The following is a 26,629-nucleotide window of genomic DNA, read 5'->3' as shown; positions in this document are numbered from 1 at the left end:
AAATTTTATGTGATTTCAATCATAAAAATTATACGACGCATACTCAATTATGGCAAGTCTGCACTTAGCCGGAAAACATAGACACCCATGGCTATAGCACAATACTTTGTGTAACGGTTTATCGGTGTATCCATCCGCGCAGATGGCAGAAACTTACGGACATCGGAGTGATGGAAGCGTAATGAATTGGTGACTAAGGCTCGCACTTCATAAATTTATGTGCTCTTATAATGTAATAAGGTTATGTTCTTATGAAGGTATGAAATCTTCGTTAGAGTAATGAATATCTGATGCTTCTCGAGTAATTATTACTTTACTTTAATTTTTAAAAACACATTAAGGTGTATCTGATATATTTTACACATGCGAGCCACTCCTAATGCGTTTTTTGTTTGACTTCTCTTCCTTACAGAAGTCGAGCTCAAGGAGCGTCTAGTTGCCGCTGTTAAAAAGGAGGTCAAACAGCTGATGGAAGAGGCTGTCACCAAGAAATACATACACGAAGAGAGCAGTTCAGTAACACAGCTATGTGCCGCTGTCGAAGCTTGTTTGAGTCAAGGCTTGCGTCGACGTGCTTTGGGTTTATTTAAGACCTCCTCGACAACTGCTTTACTACATAAAATCGCCAAATCCTGTGAAGATGCCGAATGTATCAGCAAGAAAGTGTTGGAAATCGAAGCAGCCGATCCAAGTAAACGCTCATCGTCTAGTAGTGATAGTGTCAATCGTCCACCGATGTTGAAAAAGGGTAGCAGCACATCGGTTACGACGATGAGTTTAAGTGGTTCCAATATCACGATGGCTTCAATGAAGTAAGTATGGTTTATGAAATCTTAGAGTAATAAGAAATATCAAGGACTTTTGGAAGCCTAGTATCTAGTCAAACCAAATCTTTAAAGCTATGAATAAGACAAGTAGCTTTTGATAGATTTTTATCGAAGTTGGGGCTCCAGCTAAAACTATATCCATTATTACGTTCTCTATTAAACTGGCAATTGCGTACATATTCAGTTCCGATAGATAAAATCGAAAACTGGCAACAATATAAGTTCCTACTATGAACTTAGCATACAAAAGTCTTCGAAGTTACCGAAGCGTATCTGTCAAATGGAGCGATATTTGTGAGACAAGCATAGTCGAACCGCTTTATGTAGTTATCCCAAATTCGATAAAAATGCTCTATACTTTATTTAGGTGTGATAATGTGGAGCTAGAGGGAGAGCTAGGCAGAAAAAGAAAAAGGCAAAGGGAGAAAGATAGTAGTTTAGCAAAGATTAAAAGCTACTTAGGTATATGCAGGTATATAACAAATGAGAAAGGATGTGTGATTGCTCTTACATACGTAAATAATTGGATATTCAGCCTCCTTGTTAGAACCTTGATTAATTTTAAATTTTATTATTCGGTTTTTATCTAGGTACCTATGGATCCGTTTGGCTTTGTTCGAAAAGAAGTTGTCCAAAATAATTGAATACTTAGTGGCAAATGCCAGTACTTACTATGATCGCGACTCACTTGTAGCAGACTCAGACTATGGCTCTATATTGGGTTCGCTTTTGGTTGGACCATGTGCGTTGGAATTTACAAGAGTCAAAACAGCCGATCATTACTGGACTGATCCGCACGCTGACGAACTGGTAAGTACTTGAAATAATAATGACTCTAAATATTTCTGATAATATTTGCTATTCCGCAGGTCAAACGCCACCGCATCAGTTCGGGACGTCGTTCTTCCTCAACTTGCTCAAGAGCACCAATATTAAATTTCAAACGTAGTCTCAATACCAGCACAGACGAATGCACCACCGGTGCTGGCTTCAAATCAATAGCTTCTACTACAGTGGCCAAAGATTACGTCGAGTCGTTGCATCAAAACTCCAGAGCTACATTGTTATATGGAAAGAATAATGTATATGTGGTGCCGGTAAATAAATACATTTCATTTATTGAAGAAAAGCTAATTTTAATTTGTAATTCTTTCAAAAACTTTAGAAAGACGTAAATGAGAAAATGCCCGGTTATTTGAGCCTACATCAGCATGTGCAGACGCTCATCATTAAGTGGACGCCGAATCAACTCATGAACGGATACAATGAGGAGGAGGAGGATGATAATGAGGAACTGGATAAGGAATTATACTGGGCCTATGCGCTCAATATTAATGTAGATGAGATTGTGTACGTGCATTGCCATCAGAATCGTGGTGAAGATAGTGGCGGCATTATAGTGTTGGTTGGGCAGGATGGTGTGCAACGTCCGCCGATACATTTTCCCGAAGGTGGACATATGCAACAGTTTCTAAGTTGCTTGGAGACCGGCTTACTGCCGCATGGTCAGTTAGATCCCCCGCTTTGGTCACAACGTGGCATCGGCAAGATATTTCCATGGCCGAAGAGTGTACGCAGGCGTATTTTACCCTCAGTCATGGAATCGTTTGATGAGACTCCAATTGATTATGTCTTTCGTATTGTGAGCAAAAGCAAACATGAGGAATTTGGTAAGAAAGTTTTTGGTCTAATTATAAGGCAGAAAATAATTCTTGATATACAATAATTTTTAATATTTTCAGCTGCTACTCATTCTATACTGGATTTTGTGCGCAGTACTCCACGTCGTGCGCAGCTAAGCAGTTGTTCGACTACGGGATCGAGTGATTGTTCTAGCAAGAGTCTCTCTATAGATCAGCATCCTTTGGAATCTCCATTGGTAAGTACATTTTTAGATTAGTAGATGTTGGCGACGACGTCTTTTGCACTAAAAATACTTGACCATATTATTTAAGCTCTATATGTGGGAACCATAACGGCCTTTGCAGCCGTCTCAGTGTGGCGAAGTTCCCTGTTAGACATTTTCAAGTCACCGACAATATTTCTGAGATGATAAATATTTTCTTTCATAACTTTCAAGTTTTCAGTGGCAGTATTCCTACTCTTGATAATTGCATGGTCTAATTAACTAATAAATTCGAGTCCTCTTCATCTTTTTCTGCAGGTCCAGACAAAACAAAACACGAGTATTGAGATGGTGTGTTCAACAATGCGCAGACAAATAATATCGAGAGCATTTTATGGTTGGTTGGCCTACTGCAGACATTTGTCAACTGTTCGCACTCATCTCTCAGGATTGGTAAATGGACGTATAACACCGGAATGTAAGTATAACATCGATTCGTACATTTTTTCTTTTAAAACATAATCGTACCTATGCGATTAGTAAAAGCCGACGAGGATGGACTCACAAAAGAACGCTGGGAAGCTTTAAATGTCAATGGTGTTGTTAAAAATGAAGTGGACGTCTACCGGCTGGTGTATTTTGGTGGAGTGTGTGCGGAGCTTCGGAAGGAAGTATGGCCGTATCTTCTTGGACACTACAGGTGAGTCTACAAAAAGAAGATACTAACTTGACAGTCTTTAAAGTATCAATATCAACAGTTTTGGTTCGACACCAGAGGAGCGACAGAAGCAAGATGAGACCTGCAAACACTACTACGAGACGACAATGAGCGAGTGGTTGGCTGTTGATGCGATCGTACAGCAAAGGGAAAAGGAGAAGACGGCACGTGCTGTAGCCAAACTCAGTTCGGGCAGCAATAGTGGAAATGATAAGACTGTGCGTGCCGCCTATATAGATGCGGGTGATTTAGATAATGAAGTTTTTGAAGATATATCTGATATTTCGGATCCTGGCGAGTTAGAATACGATGAAGAGCAACAACGGCAAGCAGAAGTCGAGGCAACAACAGGAAGCGGACAAAACTACTTAACGGTAAAACCCATACCGCGTGCTATGAAGACCAGCACAGACTCGGGAAATGTAGACGAAACAATGGAGGAAGAGGATGAAGATGAGGAAGATCTAGTTAATAAAGATGACTACAAGCCGCAAGAAAGAGATGCGTTGCCAAAGGAGCAGGTCACTGATGCGGGCGTCAATGAACCAATTTCAAGTAAGAGCAACAAGAGCGAGCAAATGTCGGTTGAAGAACCTGAAGAGAGCGCATTACCAGATCAGAGCGAAAAGACCTCACCATCTTCGTCTTCATATGAAACGGTTGGCGCTGGTTTTGGTTATACAGATTTAAATCTGCATACTTCAATATCGGCAAATTTGAATTCCACCGAGGAGCGAGATAAAAGCGTGCTGAGTCCCGAGTTTCTGAGCGCTGACGACTTGCCGGCACAACTTGGCGTTGCCGACGAAGATGAGCGCGAATTGACAGCAGTCGAAATGAATGTTGCTGGTCGACCTTCGGCTGTTATCGTAACGAACGCCTCGATTGATGTGGCAAATTGGCTGCCTGATGTTAAATCGGAATGTGAACAAATGCCACCTTTACTGGAGCAAGGATCTATGGAGGCGCACGCAGAAGTTGCTGCTGTGAGTAGTAGCACCATTATGGATGCATTACAAGAGCCGAAGTCGGCATGCGTTTCACCGGCGAGCTCAAATGGTGGCGTTTATAGTGTAAGTCGATTGGAGAACGTTAATGGAATATAGAGTATGTTAGATGAACATTTGGTGTATTGCGTTTTCTTTTAGATGAGCGCTAATATGACGTCATAAAAAATGTTCTCTCATATTTTCGTTAATCCTTTAATCCCTCATTCCATCTTTAATAATTTTAATAATTTCAGAGCGAATTGCTGGAACAATTCGGATTGAACCTACATCGCATCGAAAAAGATGTGCAGCGCTGCGATCGAAATTATTGGTATTTCGCCAATGAGAATTTGGACAAACTGAGGAATGTTATATCCACGTAAGCGCTTCTAGTTTAGGCTTAATTTTTCTTTGATCATTTGGTTTCTGTCTTTATGAATAGTTATGTGTGGGAACATTTGGACGTCGGCTATATGCAGGGCATGTGTGACTTGGTCGCACCTTTACTCGTAATTTTTGATGACGAGTCGTTGTGTTACAGTTGCTTCTGCAAGCTTATGGAGCGTATGATTGAGAACTTTCCGAATGGCGGTGCCATGGATATGCACTTTGCGAATATGCGGTGAGTGACTTTATATCCTTATAAATTGCATACAATTATTGAACTCTCAATAAATATTTTATTTCAGTTCCCTCATACAAATTTTGGACTCGGAGATGTATGATCTGATGGATTCGAATGGCGATTATACACATTTCTATTTTTGTTATCGCTGGTTTTTGCTCGATTTCAAGCGTGAGTTAGTCTATGATGACGTGTTCGCGACTTGGGAAGTTATTTGGGCGGCCAAACATGTGGCCTCTAGTCATTTCGTGCTCTTCCTCGCTTTGGCGCTACTGGAAACTTATCGTGACATAATACTGTCGAACAGCATGGATTTTACAGATGTGATCAAGTTCTTTAATGGTAATTATTTTTTTTTAGTTTGGTGATTAATGGAATTTTAAAATTTTTAATATTTTTAGAAATGGCCGAGCGACATAATGCCCAAGCGGTGCTGCAATTGGCACGCAGTTTTGTCTTGCAGTTGCAAATGATAATCGAAAATAAATAAATTGCTTTATTGTTATTGTTAAGTGATGGAAATGAACGCATTGAGTTTAGTAAACTAACTGTGCTTGCATTCCACTTTGTAACCGCCAATTGACAGTGACTTCCAAAGTAAACTTACTAAAACAAAATGAAAAGTATTGATAAAGAAAAAATATGAAGAAATTATGTAGTTAATATTTTAGTAAAAAATTATTTTAAAATTTAAATTATTAATGGAAAATGGTAGATTTACATATGTACCAAATATATTGTTTTAAATAATATGAAATGGTATTGAGAAATAACAATTATTAAAAAAAAAAACCTTAAAAGTATAGAAGAATTACACAAAAAATAAAAAACACATCATAATAAAATAAAAGAAGACAGAGGCAATATAATCCACGCAATAAATGCATCCCAATATGTCTTCAAATACCGTGAATGTAAAAAAAAGATGTTGTCGGATTAATTTTTTAAAAGTGGACGTTTAAAAAAATATTTTTCGTGCACATTACTTTTAAAAAATAATTAAATTTATAAATTTTGCTGTTTTTGCTAATTACCAAATAAAGGAAATAATTTAATTAATTATTTTCTTACTGCTTCTTACTAAATCTTAGAAAATTTGAAACTTTCCTAACATAAAAAAAAATTAAATTGCCTTTCATTTTATTGCATTGTACAACTATAATAGTTAGAATTAATTAAAAAATTAAAAAAAAATTTGTTTGAATTTGAAAAATTTCTACTTTTTGCTAAGTGTCAAAGTGCTAATGGTCAAGTAATTTTCTAGCTAAAGTAATTTAATTAGTTGTTTTACTTCAAAATAAAATTTCTATTAATTTGAGACATATTAAGAAAAATACTAGTTTTGTTTAATACTTAAAAGCAGCAAAATAATATAATTAAAAAACAAGTAATAACCACTAATCACTCCATTGAACTCATAAGCATAATGAAAACTTCTACTGTATATCTAGTGACTAGTTAATAGAGCAGAAGAGAAGCATCTGAAATGCTGAGTATGTATACTGAATATCAATTAGAAAGTGAACCACTAACAATCAAAGTAGAATTTAACATATTTGATGAATTTTATTGAAGTAGAAAGTTTAGAACCTTAAATACTAAAAAAAAAAATAAGGAAGAATGAACAAATTTATTACAAAAAATTACAAAATTATGTGCGCACTTCCGAAATATTTATATATACCTAGTTACAGAGTAAAAGTTAATAAAAAAACAGAAAGAAATCTTCAAAAGAAAAAGATAATAATATTTGTTTTATGAAATATTTTGTGTCATTTGAGGCTGTCTTATAAAGAAAAGCTCGAAATTGCCATAAAATAAAGAAAAAGAATAAATCCATGTATTTCTTACAAAACAAAATAACTATTGCCACAGATAGGTGACAGCTCATATGTATGCATTTCATTTAAATTTTATGTTTAGAATAATAAATAAATATTTATTTCACAGTTTATTTTACAGCCCAATTAGATAACTGCTAAGCTGTAAAACGAACTCATTATATATATCAATATATTGAAATCGGGTTATATTTGAGCTGGTAATTTCCATATCACAAAACTGATGAATGTATACATCTACCGATATATATGTATGTATCTTCTATGTATCACTTTACACATTTTTTAAGCAAAACTTATATATAAATGTAGTTAGACTCTTTAATATAATTTAAATTTTAAATGGAAACACAGAACTTATCATTACAGGTATCGAAAAACAAATCTATTTAAAATTGTGCACTAGTTTTGCACGGAAGTTTTATACCGTTATAATTACACGCATTTGTATATGTAAACGTTCAGTATATTTAAAGAGCACTTCAACTCGGAAAAACCATATGATTAGTTTGGAAATATAAAAAATGACATTTATATGACATTTCTCACTCATTCACAATAGAGGATTTTTTTTTTTACTTTGCAACACTAAAATTCATGTGACGTATTTTTAAAGTTAACATATATGTAACTCTCTTTAATGTGATTCTTTCTAATTTGAGTCAAGATGAAGGTTAAGGAGTGCTCAATCTCATCGAGTAACTTTGTATGAGAGTATGGGAGCGGAATCGCAGGTAACTGTAGAGCTGGAAAGAAATGTCGCCCTAGCCCCGTTATCAGTAGAATAGGAATGGGTCGGTGCTTAACTCTCCTCGTGTGTTCTACTACTGGATAGGTGGGCGTGGCGGAAGCTTGGTCAGCGCTGGCTTACCGTCGGCTCTTATGCTGTCGCAAGATCCTTTTGACCCAAGATCGATCGTATAAGATCCCGTGAGCTCTGTAAGGTTGAGATACTTACCGGTTGGCAACTGCAGAAGTTGTAAGGAAGAACTTGGTAACAATATCCTAACACTTCTTTCTTGATTGGTTCTCGTTTGCCAGTTCAAGGTTTAAACATATGGGATTTCATACTCAGATATTTCACCGAACTTGTGAGAATATCTCTTAAACGCCTAAGCAAAAATTTGTATTGCCCACAAGGCGCTTTGCAGACTTATAAGATCCGATATAGCAGTTCTATTTTTATAGCTTCACAAAGTACTGCTGATAGTAGTTCAAGTGTGATCCCTGGATCAGCCATCGAACCAAAACTAACCGAAATATGAAATACTACGAGAGACTGAGTGGTTAAAATGAATTGAGTTTGATTTTCTTTATATGTGGACCTATTATTTTATAAAATTATATTTATATAGAAATGCTATCTATTATTTCTTTTATATAAAATTTTGTTTATAATTTATTTATAATTAAAAACTTTTTTTTATTTTGCGAATATGATTTTTCATTGAGTGCAAAATTTGAGAGGATTGTAAGAAATTTGGTTGAATGTCAATTTAATATCCAATCCCACATAATAAAATATATAACTATTTGCACTACAAATGCAATATATCTATACTCACATACACACACAAACACCGATTTAAATGAGAGTTGCCAAATATATTTAATGTCTCATGTACCTACATACATACACACTAACTAATTTTAAGCTAACTTTTAGAAACCGATCTATGTATTTATATGTATGTACAATCGTATTATTTACCTTTTATATGAATAACTGTTTTTATATGTACATATACATATATATAATATATATGTACTTCAAGTGGTGTTATTTGCCCAATATATATATTTATATGATGGCGCGTCTGTAATGAAATCAAGTGTACCGCTAAAATGTTTGCAAATTTGTACCTAAATTGTAAATTTTTTTTGAAAATTAAGTAAATTTAACACACGAAACATTTTACGAATACCAAGAGTGGAGCGGCAAAAGCACATACAAATACATTCATACTATTGTCAAAAGAATTTGACTTCAAGCAGCTCAATTTAGTCAAGTAACTGTATTTAAATACAGATGTGCATACCATTATCACATAAGTGTTGTATTGAAGTTATATGTTGAAATTTAACTTAACTACAATTGAAATAAATAAGAATGTATTTTTTCTCTCTTACATAATGTGGTTTATTTATTATGCTGAAAGAGTTTTATTGCGAGGTTAGGTCAATCTAGTGTTAAAAAAAATCGAAAAGTTTTTTTATGTTTGAAGTTTGCTTTAGGTTCTTAAAATTTTTTAATCTGTGTATACAATCTAGTAGACAAACATTTTTCCTATTCGATACGCTGAAGTGTCGAAAAATTTAGGCCTGTTTGCTCAGAGTTCCTAGAATCACCACCGCCCATCGATATTTTCTTGAAAAAGGTGATATTAAAGACTGTCCAAGGAGCCGCCATGTGTAAAATAAAAAAGGTCTATATACAGCTTTTCGATTGTCGTTCTATGTAAAGTAGGCATGGTTATAGTCTGATTTATTTTTTCAATTGTGAAAAGAAGGCGCGATGATAAGGTTATGATCAAAATTATATAGGAAAGAGAGAGAGAGAGAGAGATATAAAGTCGTCCAATTGTTGAACACATGAGAGTCTTCTGTATCATCCCTGTTTTAAATTTTTATTCGAGAACACTTTTTTCATGTCGATGTCAGACGAGCCTTCGGAATACAATTCGTCTGGTCATTCTGGCGATACATAACTAACATAACTCCATAGCTCTCTCGATTGCTTTTAAGTGCTACAAATTTTATACTGTTATACCAAACAAAACTATTATATTTTCTGTAAATGTAAAACTGATACGAGTAAGAATAGCTCTCTGCATTTAAATATTTCAAATGAATTATAAATTACAAGTGACCCAGCCCCTCTTAAACGACACGTAAACATTAATATTTATGAATGACTTAAATAGGATTGTGTAATTGTTATGAAAATTAATATTTATTAATGTTCTTTTATGTAATTGTGTAGTGTCAAACTTAAGGAAAACTGACCTTCAATTCAAAATTTGTCTAAAAAATGTTGTCTTACTCTTTCACAGACTGTTTAGCTTTTATTAATCGTATTCTTGAAAACTAATCGTCATTTACTTATTTAAAAGTTTACAGTCACACACAGTTTGTATTTAATGTAATTCATTTAAGTTTTCATTATTTATGCGTGCGCCATTTGCATAAGCTATTTCAATTGCATTATTTTAGGGCCGACATAAACATCTAATGAAGCAAATACATACATGAAATATATATACTTATGTAAATCAACTGCATTTCCCGGTTGTTGTTTGCTGTCACTGATTTTGCGTTTGAGTTCCAAGCTCAGTTTAATGCAACTAATGCTTTAAGTGTGTTCGGAAGTTCACTCGTTCTTGGTGTTTCAAATTTCGTAAATATTCCAGGGATATTGCATGGAATTGTAAACAAATAGAAAAGTACAATGTTCATGCTTCTGCGACTGTTGTGGGAAAATTATCGAGAGCTCGATGAGAAATATAGAGGTGAGAAAAGTGGAAACACTTGATTCTAACGGATAAAAGGGTTAAGCTGGATTAGAGCCTTAAAAAGCCTAACTTTAATAATTTGTTCTCGGAGTGAAGAAACAGGAATCGGATTTTATTCCTTTAAGCTTTATTAAATATATATATCGGTACGAAATGTCGGCTGCTGTTATAACTCTTGAAATCGCTTTTTTTCAAGAAAGTCTCGACGGGCGACGGTTATTCTAGGAACTTACTAGGAAACAGTGAATTGTAATTACAAGGTTGCAATAAAAACAAAAGATCATACGTGGTTTACTGTCAAGTTTAAAAATTTGAATTGAATATGTGCAATAGTTTTCGTGGTCCATCGTCTTCCGATTCGAAATTGCGTTTTGTGCTTTTGTGTGAAAATCACCAGACTTTTGAAAAAATATTTTAATTTATCTTGTGGTGATCTAAAAACACATATATATATAGGTGTTTAAAACTTCAAAACCAATTTCACTTTGCTATATAACACTATTATTTAATTTGAAAAACTGCAATACTCTTCGATTACGAACGAATAACCATATCATCCAAAGCTTTATTCCCGGTGTATCGATCCAAAAAAATCTACCAGAGTTCATTCTACGCCGCACTTAAACCACGTGATAGTGTTTTTTTTTTTGAGAATTGGCTGGCTTTGGTTCGACGATCCATTATATCTTACCGACGATCCATTATATTGTTTCCGATCCCATCTATTGTGGAACTTCGATTCAGCTTACGACTAATATCAATACATTGAAGCTATATATTTTATATAATATTAGAGTGTAATGATCGGAAATACTCGGACAAGCCTTAAGCAAAGGTGTGTCAGATCTATTATATGCATATACTTACTTAAGTGAGGTAGTGTAGTTTATTAATATACCCGAAGACTTGAGAAGAATGTGCTTCGAATTCGAATTCTTCATTTACCGTGAAAGCGAACCGTTCTCGCCGGTCCGCATTTGATTGGAGTGAGACTTTGCTCGCTTCAATAAGCTTTAAAGCTATATCTATCAATAACACACAGGTTCTACCAACAAGAACGACGTGGGGTGTTCTGTGTTTTTTGTTGTGTAGATACTTTTATGTCATTTATGATTTGAATAAAATGTCGGCCAAATGGCCACGACAGCTCCGTTTTCATATCTCCATCCGTTTACGCCAATTTTCGACGACCCGGTGCAGCATTTCGGTTGGAATCTCGGCTATAGTGCGCTTAATGTTGTCTTCGAGCTGCTCGAGCGTTGCTGTTTGATTGGCATAAGCCTTTGATTTAACATACCCCCAGAGAAAATAATTTAGAGGCGTTAAATCGCATGATCGTGGCAGCCAATTGAATGGGCCATGTCTCGAAATTACGGACGACAATTTTGTTTGTTGACAAAGCCATAAGCCAGAAACGGGCTTCATCTGAGAAAATTATTTTTCGATTAATATGAATTTTTTGGAGAGCGTGAATTTGCGTAATAATCTTGGACAATTTCCAAGCGTTGTACTAAAGTGAAACGTGATATGATGAAGACTTACAAACACACTGACTGATTTGATTTGACACAAATTCCTGAACAAACATGGTCCCCACGAGCTATCACAATCACGTCATCTCTATTGGTAGATGCTATATGATTAAATAAAGATTCATATTATAATCTTTTTATCTGCACTTAACCCTTAGGGAGGGTATAGGATTTTACATTTTTTTTTGAATTTATTTTTGTCTTAAACGAATGCATATCTCAAAAATGTTGTGTCGAAATCGATCATAGCAACATTGACGAAGTTATGGCTATTTTTATACCTGTCACATGAATGTTTACATTGCCATACATTTTAATCTTTCTCCATGAAAATTTAACAGAATATTGTTTAAATGTCATAATATAATGTATCATTTGTTAAAAAAAAAAAAAATATTTTAACTGTTTCATAAAAAAAGTCATCAAAATGGGCCTTGTTTTACACGAATCCCCTTTACTTCCTTTTTAAATATTCCTACAGATGAACGTTCGGAAAACTATTTTCTCTTCAGCCCGCTGCTATTTATTTCTATTGCAATCGCTTACTATGCTTTCGTCAAGCATATTGGTCCGAAAATAATGGAAAAACGCAATGCATTCGACTTGAAGTACGTCTTATTGGCATACAACGCTGCGCAGGTGCTCGCCAATGGCAACCTGTTTATTTCGGTAAGCGTACAAAAGCTTTAAAAAAAAATGTTATTTAATTTATTTTAATGCATTTCTTGTAGGTGATTTACGCTATCTGGCTACATAGACCCTACGACCGCTTGTCTTGCATGATGCCCGTTATCCAACGCACCGAAATCGGTATGGTGGAGCTTAAATTCGCGTACACCTATTATTTGCTAAAGATAGCCGATTTCGCCGACACTGTATTCTTTGTGCTACGCAAACGCTACAACCAAGTAAGCTTTCTGCATGTCTATCATCACATCTTAATGGCGGGTGGAATTTTTATATTTGCGCGTTATCTGCCCGGTGGTCATGGCGCATCACTAGTCACTGTCAATTCAGCGGTGCATGCCATTATGTACTTCTATTATTTCATATCGGCGCTGCGGCCAGAGTTGAAACAATCGGTGTGGTGGAAAAAACACATTACTCAAGCGCAAATTGCGCAGTTTTTGATATTGCTACTGCATTTCATCCATGGTCTCCTTGATATGGAGTGTAAATATCCAAAATGGGCTCTGGGCTTCGGCTCCATTCAAGCGGTTATTATGCTGATGCTCTTCTCGGATTTCTATTATAAAGCTTACTTGCGCCCGAATAAGAAAAAATTAGTATCCCAAACGAATGCTGAGCGAGTTTCTGAGCATAAGGAAGGAGACTTTAGTGCAGAGCGTTTGGCGATGGCGGAAAGTGAAAAAATTACAAATTAATGGTTTTTAAATAAATCTGTTATCTTTAAATTGGTGTCTTGTTTATTGGTTCAAGAATACTTATCTCCAGTTTTATTATATGTCGAAGTTATATATTTCAGAGCTGTTGGGCTTTTAAAGTCTAACATACAATAGAATGGAATAATTTCTAAGCATTAAATATTCTTTGGAATGGAGAAAAAGGCTTAATAATTATATGATATATCATTCTATAGATATTGGTTATCTTGAGTTATAGTTCAGTGTAGGCTTAGTGTCGTTTAGTTATAAGTAATAGAGACTGTTATCATTTATATCCGGGTCTAAACCGTGGTTATTTTAAAAGATATGCATTAAGAAAGTAATGCTTGATTTGGGTAATATTAATAATGCAGTGTCTTTCAAACTGACAACCCCTGGCGGGATGAGTATAGTTTTTTAAGCATTACATATTTTGTAATATGAACTATTGTCCTCTTAGATTTATGTGTTTTTCCGATGTTCATAATTGAAGACTGCAAAGCTTAGAGCTTTTTGAAGAACAGTATAGACAGTTATTACAAACAATATGGGTTTCGTATAAAACTTGAAATGGTTGATTTTCGTAGTTTGATAATTTTATAACGCTTTTAATTTATGAAGAGCTTTACACTGGCTATACAAAGCTTCCGTTCTTGGTGCTAACCTTAAAATTTTAAATACTACAAAAAGCTTTTATCGTAGTCTTTATATATAACATATATATGCTTTTAATATACTTAAAAGTTCAAAAAGCACAAGAAGACGAGAAATGGGTTTTTCAAACGAAAACTCATTTTAGGGTGATTTTGGGTACAAATAAATATATGTACATAAATATATATATATGAAATAAATACTTTATATGAAATTGTGGTACATGGTATATCCATATACCTATCTTCAGTTAAGTCATGTTTTTTTCGGTAGTTTAAGGGTTGGTCGCTGTTATTTTTTATGGCAGAGAACAGTTTGAAGATTATTGCACTGCATACCACTTGCACTCATGACGTTTTCGTAATTTTTTATGGTGTTTATGAAAATACAAAAACGCTTTCCTTTATTATCGCTATAACTCAAACATAACCTCAACCATAACTTAAACCATTATTTTCCACTCAGTCACTTTCTGGACATGTTTCTGATTATTTGTTGCTTCAACATTGTTCAAAATTTTTTTATAAATATGAGTGCTATAATTATTATCAAGGATTGATGCAGCTAGTTGTATAACAGAAGTTGCAGGATTCCACAGATTTTGGCAAGCTTTTTACGTCCCATAAAATTTTAATTCAGCTTCTTATAAACTCATATATACAAACCTATTTGGCTTTTATCTAACTGCATTTAACAGTTATCAGTCACCTACCACATCACTGTGTACCCAAGGCGTGGTGAAAAGCTCTCCGGTGTGTTGCCACAGCAACGCATTTCATTCATACCGACCGCTTTGTTATTTTTGGTCTTCGCTGAAAGCCGGTTTACCACGTAGAAAACAGTCAACCAAAGCAAAAAACAAAAAAAAAAACGAAAAATAACAACTGCAGGATGCTGCTTTCACCGCGCCTTGTGAGGCTTAAGCCAGCGACCACACACATGCAGTGTTTAGTCGACGTTGACGCGTTCACGCGAATAGGTGCATTAAAACGAAAAACGCTCCGCTGAGAAAGTGATTTATTTACAATTCAGTTTGGCTGTAAAAGCATTGTGCCATCACAGCTATCTATTGAATCATTGCTTTGAGTATGTGACAGATTGTGCATGATTTCAATTGATAAGTGTTAAACAGGTTGTGGCCATTAATGGAACAGGGCTATAAGTGACATGTCCACATTAGAAGAAAATAATCAGATTTGAGAAAAAAATTAATCAGAAAAAATTTATTAGTAATAGGTATTTGAAAATAGTGGTTTTTTATTATAAAGAGAATTTAAAAACGTTGGCTTTGCTAATTAAAAAATATCAAATTCATAAAAAATATACTTGTCTATTGTGTGTTAAAAAAATATGTAATAAATTCAATAAATGAAACGATGTAATTATTGCTTACTGTAATCGCATTGACTTCTGTCTATTTGTCGCTATTATTTCGTCACGTGTTCTTAATTAGTATGAAACTGTGCGCTGCTTGTTTTTAAATAACCGTTATATTTTTAGCTCGTTGTGTCACGGCAGTTTCTGAATATTAATTTATATTTTATGGCTATAAAGCGCTTAGTTACTCTTTTTAAAAGCCTTAAATGCCGATACTTACTGAGTTTCAATGAAAATATTCGAAGTGGTTACTTATACGCAGTGTACAACAAGAGTAAATGTTTGACTATTCATATAAGCAGAATATAAATAGATAAGTAAAAATCTTGAACAATTTAAAAGGAATATGAATATAAATGAATCAAAAATTCTATCAAAAAAATTAAAATTAATTAAAAAATTTTAGAAAAAGAATTATTTCTAAGAACTTTTGTTTCACATAACTATTTAATGCTGTATGCAAATTGTTTGAAATATAAAAAATCTAAATACAATGTGTCATAACGACAAAAGGCACTACAAAATTTATGTGAGAAAAAATTTAAAAATGTTTTTGAATAGATTAAAAAAAAAATTGTTGTTGAAGAAATAAAAATAAAAATTTTGAAAAATTATACAGAACCTTTTTAGGAAATTGTATTGCGAAAAAAATTTTATAAAAAGTAATAACAAATAATACAAAAAGTAATGAATAATAAAAAGGAAAAAGGAAAAGTAGAATAAAGCAAATACTCAAAATGCTACCGTGTTACAGGAAGGGTTAAAAACATAATTCCAAAAATTCAAAAATTTAATTTATATACAAAATTGCCGAACACAACTAAAATTCTTCAAAACCCACTGCAAAAATTAATTAATATGATATTTAGCTGTTCAAAAATATAAAAAATGCAACAAAAGTTAAAAATAAAAAAATAAACTTTGGTGAAAAAATAAATTACTAGAATATAGATTAAAAGAAATATTTAAATAATAACTGCAATTATTTGCAGAAAAAATTATATTTAATAAATAATTGTTAAAAAAATTAAAAAAAAAATTATAAAAAAGTACAAGTAATTCAAAAAGCAATTTATAAATTCAGTGCACAACTATAAAAAATAATAACAACTAATAAATATTAAAATAAAAAGATATTTTGGAATTTAAATATCTATATTTATAAGCGAACATTATTGTAAATATATTGTAGAAACGTGTGTGTGAAAAAACTAAAAAATTAAATATTAATTGGAATAATGTCGACAATTAAAAAAATATTTTAATTTGCAAAAAATAACACGTGCAGAAATTTTATATTTTGACAAAACGCCTCTATTATGTATCTAAAAATTTATATCATGTTAAAATCAAATTTAAGCTCTTAACTCATCTTGGCTCTTCATAATGCTTTTTTGTTATGTTATGAAAATATTTTACTGAAAAAAGCAACAATGACTAAGAGAAATACTGTTAAATTATGGCTGCTGAAAGAAATTTTATATGGACAAAGTAGTACTCTGCCTGACGAGGAGACTTTGAAGTGATTTTGCATAAAGACAACTTGGCAAGAAATAAATAGATTGGCTGACAACGTGATTTAATGTTGATTTCAACATGATATTAAAGCAATAATAACAAATTTTAGAGCATAATTTAATATTTAAAATATAATTTATAAATTTTTAACAATAAAAAAGTATTAAAACAGATTTTATAATGTGATGAATGTTATAAATGTTAAAACATATGTTTAAAACTTTTGCAATAGCAGCTAAATATCAAGTAAAATACATAAATATATATATATATATTCAGTAAAAAGTACATACTAAATAAAATAAAAAATAAAAGCTTGCACAAAATAAAAAAATTACTTTTTTTTCAGCGTTTAAAACATAAAATTGTAAACTTCACTTGACAAAAAAAAAATATTTGGTGCAAAAATAAAATATTTAAAGTGATTAAAAATATAAAATATAATATTTGTGTTTCATTATAAACAAATTATTTGGTGAAAAAAACTATAAATTTAAAGAACAAGAATAAAGCCAATATATAAGATAATAAGAGAGAGAAAAGTATTTGTTGATAAAAAATATTAATAAATTTAAAAAGTATATAAATGTATGTATATTGGTTTATGTGTGTATATACCATACGTGTGTGCACATTTTAAAATCAAAGCCCCAACAACAAAAAAAAATGTATGGCATGTGTTGTACACCACCAACTACAAACCAGCTATAAAACAAAGTCTCTACAACAATAACAACTCAAACTCATCGCCCCCACCATGACAATTACTCCGAACGAATACAGCGATTTGCTTGCATACTTCAGCAATGATTCAGCCGCCAATAATATTCTCTCACTAGCGCTCACACAATTAAATGAAACCCACACATTGACAGTTGGTAATATTTCAAGCGCTGCGGCGGAATCGAATATGTACGCCACCACGAATGACAGTAGCGACATTAGCCTGCTCATCATGGTCACACAGCCGGCAATGTACGCGAATGCGTCTGCGAACGCAAGCGACTACGGCGACAACGATGCGAGTGCGGTGATGAATCGCAGTGCGATCGTGGTGCCGGCGGGGGGACGACGTATGCCGACCGAGATGCCGTTCTGGCTAATACTCTGCTATAGCATAATATTTCTCTGTGCCATAATTGGCAATTTGTTAGTGATATCGACGCTAATACAGAATCGTCGTATGCGCACTATTACTAATCTTTTTTTGCTGAATTTGGCAATATCCGATATATTGTTGGGGGTCTTCTGCATGCCGGTGACATTGGTTGGTACCCTGTTGCGTGATTTTATATTCGGCGAGTCCTTCTGCAAGCTCATACCATTTTTGCAGGGTAAGTACAAGCTTTTAGATATATTATTGTATATATATGTATGTGTGTAGTGCTAATGTAGACCCTCTATATTTATAGCCTGTAAGCTCTTATATCCATATATGGTATATTGTATTCTTAGCCAACTTCGTTTGCTATTATTCGTTTTATTTGAAACAGGCACACCTACACACACACGTGTCAACACTGAGACACGTGCCTATGTATATTTGTGTGAGTATGAATGTTAAGGTCTATAAATTAAGTTGTCAATTGTTCGCAAATGTTATGGAAGACATCGTCGACATGCTGAATCAGCAGCAAACGCCTTATCGGTTATTCGTTAGGGTCAATGTCTATTTGAGCGTTAATCCTACAAACCAACCCTGACACCTATCTGCACACATACTATAATAGATGTGTATATATATTTATATAGGCATGTGTGTGTGATTTAGGACTTTATTTGTTTACTCAGTGACAAGTAGGTGACAACAGCCCTTATTTTTATAATTTCCTGTTGCCTATAAACAGATACATACATATATTTTTATTATAAATAACGGTTATATATGTGTGAAGTGTCGACGTGCGTTGCTGCAATGTAATCAGTGATTAAGCCTGCCATTTTTCTCTCCTCTTCTTGTTAAAAAAATGTTTTTTATGTTTATAAATATTATATGTTAGCCGAAGAAGTCTCTAATACATAACAATTAGTTCGCATGCATTTTTATGCGGGCGCGGTGAAGTTAATTATAATAAAACTGCATAAAGTACCTAAGTGATATTCTTTGCATTTACTTTTTTTTCCAAAAAAAAAATTCGAATTTATAATACGCATCATATAATAAATTAAACGAGCTGCCATGGCGATTAAAATATATTTTCTTGGCAAGTGCTAGAGAGTATGAGCGGTCGGCTATTGATAATAATCTCTTTATCATACTTTAATTTTGCGTTGGAGAGCAGAAAAAAAGAAGGATATGCGGCGAATCGTTCAAAAAAAGTTAGAAAACAAGCCAGCGTAATTCTTAATTGAGACAGTCGAAAAATTGAATCGCAGTGGATTTTTAATGTGAATATATACTATAGAAAAAGAAGCAGGTGGTGAAAATTGAGATTAGTTTTGAAACATTACATTAAAAGTTCAAAAAATTCTTTAAGAAGTCAGCTATTTTTAAAATATATCCATTATAAAAAAAAGTAGTTATATCATTGTCGCTTAAATTTTAGATTCAAATAACTACAGTTGAAGTTAATTTTTCAAACAATGAAGTTAAAAGGCTCCTAGCTCAACTCTAATTAGGAAATAAAATTACTCACAACCTTTGATCCTGGTAATTTTGGTCGTGGATATTTAAGATTTAAGAGCACAAGAAAGGTCTCAAAGGAGCTAAACATAGCGAACACTTGAATTAATCGGTTAAAATATTTTTAGTTATATAGTAATTAGGGTTCTGTATTTGTGTTCTAGAATCCCTTAAGTTCCGCACATCTACGACGAATGATTGGACGAACACGTCTATAATGTCAATACTTAATTTCTTATTAACTACTTGGCTCTTCAGATTGAGCTGCCGACTCACTACTATTAAAAATAATGGTTTAAAGAAGAAGTTGGAAATAATTCATCTTGATTTTCGCTTAACTTTTCTCGGTTTCTAGTTTTTGAACTGTCATTTGATAATTTTTTTTTTTATATTTCGACATCACAGTCGCCAGTAAAGATACGGATTATGAACATAGGGTCAACAGTTAAGTTGTCAAGCTCCCCTTTTGTTGTTATAAGTCACGTTTCATTCCTGAAACGAGATGTTAAAACCTTTGCTATTTTTCTAATATCAAGACAACACTTTTTGGTTATAATCCTCTCAAAGACTTCAGAAATGCGGACACATGTCACATAAATCAATTTTTTATTACTTCCCTATTTTTAGATTTTTCAAAATGCTGTGATGTCATCGCCTTTTCAAAAATATGATATTAGCTGTCATTGAATCGTCATTTCCTTGAACAGGGTATATAAAGTTTGCCATGAAGTTTATAATACCTAGTACCTCAGTTATCGAGATGTCGATCTGATCTTTTGCACATTTTTCTATTCAAGAAGTTGCTTATTTTGCGGAACTGCTGATATCGGTCTACTACAGCATATACATGTACAGTAGTTGCCATATAAAAATTGCGAAGGATATTAAAGATTCGGTGCAGCTGAACTAAATGTTTTTTCTTTTTTTAACTAATACGCGTTCTCATAAAGTTTTGTTTGTTTATATTTTGGAATGCTCAGCGATTTCAAACTATTGAGTCAGCGCGACCAAATATATGCAATTTTCACCATCTCCTTTTCAGTGCTGCCAATCTGTTTGAACAGCTATTATGAAATTTTTGATACACTACTCTCTAAAGTTTGTCGAATCGAATACGACTATTACTATTATTTAATAATGCATTTGTATTTTCCCTATTTCTTGATTCTCTCGTTTGTTAAATTTCTGGCTTCATACGGAAACTTATTGCATATCAGCGCTTTTACTCATTACTAGTTCTATTTCTACTTATTTATTTCATGGAAGAATGCACGAAATCTCTTCTATTCACGCTGTCTCAATAAAATTAAACTAATTTTTGATACTAAATGCATTTTACGACTTCTATTCAATGCTATCCTGTACTCTTTAAAGCACAAATCTCTGTCGTTTTCGTTCGTCTCTGAGTGATTGATCCATTAATTAGACGAATGGAGCACGATTGAGTAGTTTCGCCTTTTATGGCAGTTTTCTTCGAACTTTTGCTTAACTTACCTTACGCTGTTAATTAAATGCTATAAATGCTATTGCTCAGAGAGCACACGTTTTTATCAGTTAGAAACAGATGTAAGCGTGCTGAAGGCTGCAGACTGCAGTTAGAAGCGCGTGCTAACGACCCGGCTGAAATATATATACACGTATACTTTACATATACCATACACATGGGCGAATATATTGCACGTGCAAAGGTAATAAAGTTCGCGTGTTAAGAAATTTTTCACTTGATTTCAAAAGCAGTCGGTATTAATGTCCTGTCGGGCGAGCGGCAAAGAAAATGGATGAGTATTCGTATGTGTAGTCGACGTGCCACAGCTGGTGTTGGTGTCGTCTTACTAAAATGAAAAGTGTATATACCTATTTAAAAACATCCATGCGTTAAGGGGTAGAATTAAATGAATGCACATATCGCCGTCTGGCAAAGAAAGCGATCAATTAATAAGCTTATAAAAGACACGCAAGCGCTTGCAGCAATTAACCTCCGATGTGTACAAGTGTATTCTAAAGTGCGCGCCATTATATTTTGCAATTAATCTGAGCGTGTTGCGTGCTCCTTTGTTTACGCGGTCAATTTCAAGTCATCCTTGGTAGAAAGTGAAACTTTATTCAATGCATGAAATTTAAGTTGCTATTTTCCACTGGGCACTAATAAAGTTTCGTTTCCGAGGCTTGTACTTAAATGTAATACATAGTTTGTGGTACATATAACGGTACTCTGTCTCAAAGAGATGAGGCTTAAGGTATAAAGAAAGCGTAAAGTGAATAGAGTAGTGTCTCTTGTGTACCGACTAATTACACTTTCACATATACTTTAGGTATGAAGAGCGTCGAAGTAGAGTTCGCAAAAGAAACGTTAGCTTGGTGCTGTTCTCCATCAAATATGATAGAAATAGAGATAACGACAGTTTTCTCTCTTTACTTTTTTGAAGCACTTTTGACAGTAAAATATATAACTCATGAAGTCATAATTAAAAAGAGAGGAAAGTTTGGTTTTCCACTAAGGTAATTACTTGGCTATTTTGAAGTATTTACTACAAGAGGATTGTCGCAACTCTTTGTGAAAATATTTCAGCCTTATTGTAACTATATTATTGGAAAAATTTGCTATACCGCTCATATATCGATCCCTCTCACATTTATTATTCCTGCGACCAAAAAACCGCATCTGAAATTAATTAAAAGGAGTCTAATTCATAGGAAACAAAAATGCGAAACCTATAAAATTTGTATGATATAGCAGATGAAAAAGATATGTACTTTTTGTTTGTGTTTGCTATATACATTTCTTTTGTATAATGTGTGTTTTTTCTTTTCTACTCGTATTGCACAAAATAATCCTAAATTTTCATTTCACTAATGAGCTGCTACACACAACTTCCCCTCCTTCTTTACGTGAGAAGTGAGACTGTCGCTTTTTGCAATTTTCCAGTTAGTTTGCAAAGGTACAATATTTTCAAGTGTATTTTCCCCGAAATGTTCTTCGCGCTGCAGTTCAATTGCTTTACGCTCATCTCAACGCAAAGAAAATAAAGATTTGTTAAACTTCTTTCTTACTCAACTACGCATTATCTCATTTTCTTATGCTCGCACAATTGCCTTTGGCTTAGTAAAGCGTAATGCGTGCTCATAAATTAAGGAGCTAAGTCGTTGCCATGAAAAATTAGCTCGCATTTTTTGGCACTTGAAACATGAAGTTTGCTTATTTCGAGTTGCATTGTTATATGGTTGGCAAAGGAGTGAAAATAAAAGATTTGGTGTTAATTAATTTTTGTTATTGTTTGCGAAAAGTATTACCGTTTCAATATTTCAAGTCTATAGTTGAGGTCGTTTTGTGTTCGGTCATCCTCTACAAATATTGATGACCTCTTAAGGCGGTAGCGTTTTTTCGCAATCGAACATATAACACTTAACAGAGAGTGTGCAATCTAGGTTGCACAACTCCTTCAGATATAATAATTTCGTTAATCAGATATAATAATCGACAAAAAAATGCTCAACTTAATTTTCTTGGAGGTATATAACAACTCAGCTCCCGTATATGCTCGCTTTTATTTGTAGTTGGTGTTTTGAGAGGTTTTTCGAGAGAACCTCAAAATTTTTTTCGTTTTTATTGTAATTGTAGTTTTAGTGAGTTTTCATTTGACGCTGGTTTACGATAAACATATTTCTTACTTTTCTGGATTGCATTAATAGCTAAAAGTAATAACGATGATTTTTTGTACAAAAAAAATTGATGAAGATCATATATGTACATAAGGCTGACAACACACTCAACTCTCCGTCACATTTAGTGCTTACAGCAGAGACACTCTTAAAACACAAATACTCCTATAGATATGTATATCTACGTATGTAAATATTTATAGTCAAGTATAAAAATTCTTTTTGCATTACGACCCATATTTAAGCATTCACTCTGATGTATGCCGCAATTACTACTACATACTTGTACAACTTGTATGTCATGTCTTCTTACGCATTTTGTGAGTCTTAATGAGACAGCTGCTGGTTGAGCTGATGCTGTAAATCGTTGCAAATGTTGTCGCCATTGATTGAATATGGCAATAGGCGACATAAAAGCGTTAAATGAATCCACATTGGAAAATTTATTGGCATGCTACGGGAGAAGTGGCATGGCGGCGTTCGTCAGAGAATTGCATCGTAAATCTTGAAACAAAGATATATGTGAAAATCTATACATGTATTCGTGTATGCTTGAATGTGTGAATGAAATATTGAGCTCATTTTGCAGTTCTTTTGAATTAAAGATTTACTTTTTTTTTAAAATAATCAAATATTTCTAAATAGCTATTATTTTAACCAGAGATAGTTCTCCGAAAGCTTATCGATTAATTTAATTGAGCAAAAACTTAATCCGATTAATAATAATCAAACGAATTCTTAAATTCCAGTTATTGACAGATAAATATAAATATCTATATTTCAGTAAATTATTTTCAAAATAAACTGTCATATCAAAGCGTTATCATATTTGATGCCATTAATATTTTATCATTTTCTTCCTTTAATATTAAAACATATTATTTGTACGCGACATCAGACTACTGCCGAGTATGTCTCAGACGCACTAGTTTTTCATTTTTATTGCCCAATATCAATAACAAATAAGTATTCCATGGCACATCTCAACCACTAAGAGACACTTCCGCTGGCAAGAGCACAGCCAAGTGCATTTAATGTAAATCGAAAGCTCCATTGCCTACATTTATTGGCTCATTAAAATTCTTGTCGAGCGTGGTGAAGTTGTGGCAAGCAATTTGCCGCCACTTATACATTTTATCTCTTATATCCTGGCACATATTGCTTTCTCTCTTTCTGCTTTTTGATTTACATAAGGCAATTTAAAGAACTGCTTTCTTGGGAATCGCTTCTTTCAGTAATCTTTATTTAATTTTCATGACTGAGTAGTGTGGCATCTGAATTTTGTGCTAGATATTTTTATATAAGTATTGGGGCCGGCAATTCTTATAGGCAAAGAGAGAGACTGTCGTGATGCTGAGAGAAACTCAAATATATTATTGGATTTTAAATTGATGACGTTGGTTGATTTTTTTGATCGCATCCAAATATATTGAGGTATTAAGACACTCGAGATACTCTGTTGGCTTTCTTTAACTGGAACTTGTATATATCCAGTTTGATTATACAGCGCCTAATCGTCACTAAAAGCACTTCTACAGCCTTTGCTGAAAAGTCTTTTGCTCGAAGATCTGAACGCTGTTAGCTTCAATGAGCACCTAGGGGTTTACCTTTAGCTTTTTGAATTTTGAGAGGATAGCTTTCAAGAGTAATCCTGCACACAGAACTGAAAACTACTATGTACGCATAAATATTTGAAATATAGGTCGCAATTTGTATCATTAACATGCCTCTGAGTTCTTCTTGCTGGATGCAATAAGTTCAAGCCAAAGCGTATGCATCTTTGATCAGAGAAGAAATTCTTGCTAAAACTCTTTATTCCGAGATTAAGGGAGTAGTTTCTCTAGCGGTTAGCGTAAAGTCAAGAACCTCCGCCCCATTAGTAGCCAAAAAAATGGTGTAGTGTCCCCTATTGCGAATAAATAGATATCTCTACAGCAAAATTAACGATAAGTTTCGTCTCAGGATATACATAACTTTTGGAATACTTTTGGACTTCCAAAAGCGAATATTTTTCAGAATTTGTTTGTAAGCTCGTTTTAGTAAATATTTGTTCCTATTTTAGTTTTTTTAGTTGCGATAAAAATTTGCTTTTAAAAACCATTCCGCATAGTTTGCAATGGGAAGTCATGTGGCTTTTCCTACCTGCGTAAATTCTTATTAAACTCCCACAACCTCATTAGAATAGAACAAACTCGTGCATAACTTACTTATCCTAGTAGTGGTAATTAAACTGTGCTTAGAAGTGTTCAATGGCAAGTTAAATACAAATTTAGAGATTTAGCAAAATTTTTTATTCATAGCATGGATTTTTTGTCGTACTTACCCACACACCAAGGCACTCAAAAATACGTAAATTCACTGCAATTGAAAACAAGTTTACCGAAGCCGAATTTTTAACATTCTTTTGTTGTCAAACTACTAACTTTCATGATTACGGTACTTGTTTGTTAGTATGAGTGGCAGTAGAATGAAAAACAAGTTGGTTAAATGCACTTTGTGAGCAGAAAATTGCGACTTTTATTCAATAGTAATTACAAGATTTTTGTTGTACATGTTGTAGGCGCGTCTATAGTAGGCGAGTAGTTTGAGTGCGTGACAAGTCAAGGTGTAGAAACTGGAAAAAAATCATCAAAATGCCTCCTAAAAAAAAGTTATGAAAATAAGTCATTTGGAAGGGACTTAGTTTTTGGGGCATCCTCGAGTTTTTCGTTAATATTGTATCTTGATACCACATGCAAAATGAAATATTATTTAATATTTTGTTAAGGCAAAAACACTAATTATACATATGTATTTGTAAATTAGACCCGAGTGGTCCTAGCATAACACTTAATTTCAGATGAACACCTCCAGAATAGATACATTTTTTGATGCCTATTGAAGGAAATTTCGATTGGAAATTAGAAAATTGTACAAAAAAATACTTAGAAATTTATTTATTAAATGAATTTATGAAAAAAATTTCAAAAAATCCTTAGAAAATTTCTGTACAAAAATCAACTAAAAGTACCAACCGATCAAAATTGACCCGGACAGGTCCATACCAACGCTTCATGCAATTTTCCATACAATTGCTATAAGACTCTGCTCGGATGGCTTTTATTGCCTTCAGCGATCTTTGATTTTTCCGGTCTTCAGGTCTTTTGTTACGAGGCTAGCATTGACACGTCTTCAAGAACTTTTTACCAAAGTAAAAATCGTCAGATGTTGCCAAACACACGCTAGCTAATATATGAAGATCAAACTTTACACGACCGTAAAACATGGTTGTACCAATCGATTCGGTTTGCTCGTACAGTTTAAATAGTCCAGTCGCACTCAGTATTGATCATATATGTGTTTGAGAGACTGTAAAATAAAATCAAACTTATTTAAACCATAAATGTTCTTTTCATAAAAACTAAAAACTTAACTGCCTTTATTTCTGGCATAAAATCAGGCGCACAGTACGAATAGATATAGAAACTGGACCACAGATCTAACGAAAGGGTCCGTGTTCTGTAAATTTGTACATATAATATA

General features: G+C 33.6%; 3 protein-coding genes across 3 annotated transcripts in view; all 3 read left to right on the top strand.

Annotated features, from left to right (window-relative positions):
* The window catches only part of tbc (trabuco), a 32,125-nt gene extending 23,145 nt beyond the window's left edge, over positions 1–8,980 (top strand). The window contains exons 2-13 of the mRNA XM_036366580.2: positions 413–812; positions 1,418–1,637; positions 1,697–1,924; positions 1,993–2,497; positions 2,570–2,706; positions 2,992–3,151; positions 3,214–3,373; positions 3,432–4,464; positions 4,635–4,759; positions 4,823–5,002; positions 5,070–5,347; positions 5,407–8,980. Of these exons, the coding sequence (XP_036222473.2) occupies positions 413–812; positions 1,418–1,637; positions 1,697–1,924; positions 1,993–2,497; positions 2,570–2,706; positions 2,992–3,151; positions 3,214–3,373; positions 3,432–4,464; positions 4,635–4,759; positions 4,823–5,002; positions 5,070–5,347; positions 5,407–5,495 (3,515 nt within the window). The 3' untranslated portion in view covers positions 5,496–8,980. The remainder of the gene's footprint in view (positions 1–412; positions 813–1,417; positions 1,638–1,696; positions 1,925–1,992; positions 2,498–2,569; positions 2,707–2,991; positions 3,152–3,213; positions 3,374–3,431; positions 4,465–4,634; positions 4,760–4,822; positions 5,003–5,069; positions 5,348–5,406) is intronic.
* Positions 8,981–10,172: 1,192 nt separating this feature from the next.
* On the top strand, positions 10,173–13,305 carry LOC106623528 (very long chain fatty acid elongase F). The gene is made up of 3 exons (XM_014243075.3): positions 10,173–10,355; positions 12,372–12,559; positions 12,622–13,305. Exons 1-3 carry the CDS (start codon positions 10,295–10,297, stop codon positions 13,273–13,275), a joined length of 903 nt encoding a protein of 300 aa, XP_014098550.3. The 5' UTR covers positions 10,173–10,294; the 3' UTR covers positions 13,276–13,305.
* Positions 13,306–17,227: 3,922 nt separating this feature from the next.
* Positions 17,228–26,629, top strand: part of LOC106624508 (gastrin/cholecystokinin type B receptor) — a 66,372-nt gene continuing 56,970 nt past the window's right edge. Inside the window, exon 1 of the mRNA XM_036366581.2 lies at positions 17,228–18,158. Coding sequence (XP_036222474.2) covers positions 17,582–18,158 — 577 coding nt within the window. The 5' untranslated portion in view covers positions 17,228–17,581. The remainder of the gene's footprint in view (positions 18,159–26,629) is intronic.

This window comes from Bactrocera oleae, chromosome 5 (assembly GCF_042242935.1).
Source record: "Bactrocera oleae isolate idBacOlea1 chromosome 5, idBacOlea1, whole genome shotgun sequence".
NCBI classification, from domain to species: domain Eukaryota; kingdom Metazoa; phylum Arthropoda; class Insecta; order Diptera; family Tephritidae; genus Bactrocera; species Bactrocera oleae.
Note: the sequence above shows the minus strand (reverse complement) of the source record. Positions and strands in the feature narration are given on the sequence as shown.

Coding starts and splice junctions, on each gene's coding strand:
- LOC106623528 (XM_014243075.3), top strand. CDS start 10,295: ATGTTCATGCTTCTGCGACTGTTGTGGGAAAATTATCGAGAGCTCGAT. Junction 10,356..12,371: donor GCTCGATGAGAAATATAGAG/GTGAGAAAAGTG, acceptor ATATTCCTACAG/ATGAACGTTCGGAAAACTAT. Junction 12,560..12,621: donor ATGGCAACCTGTTTATTTCG/GTAAGCGTACAA, acceptor CATTTCTTGTAG/GTGATTTACGCTATCTGGCT.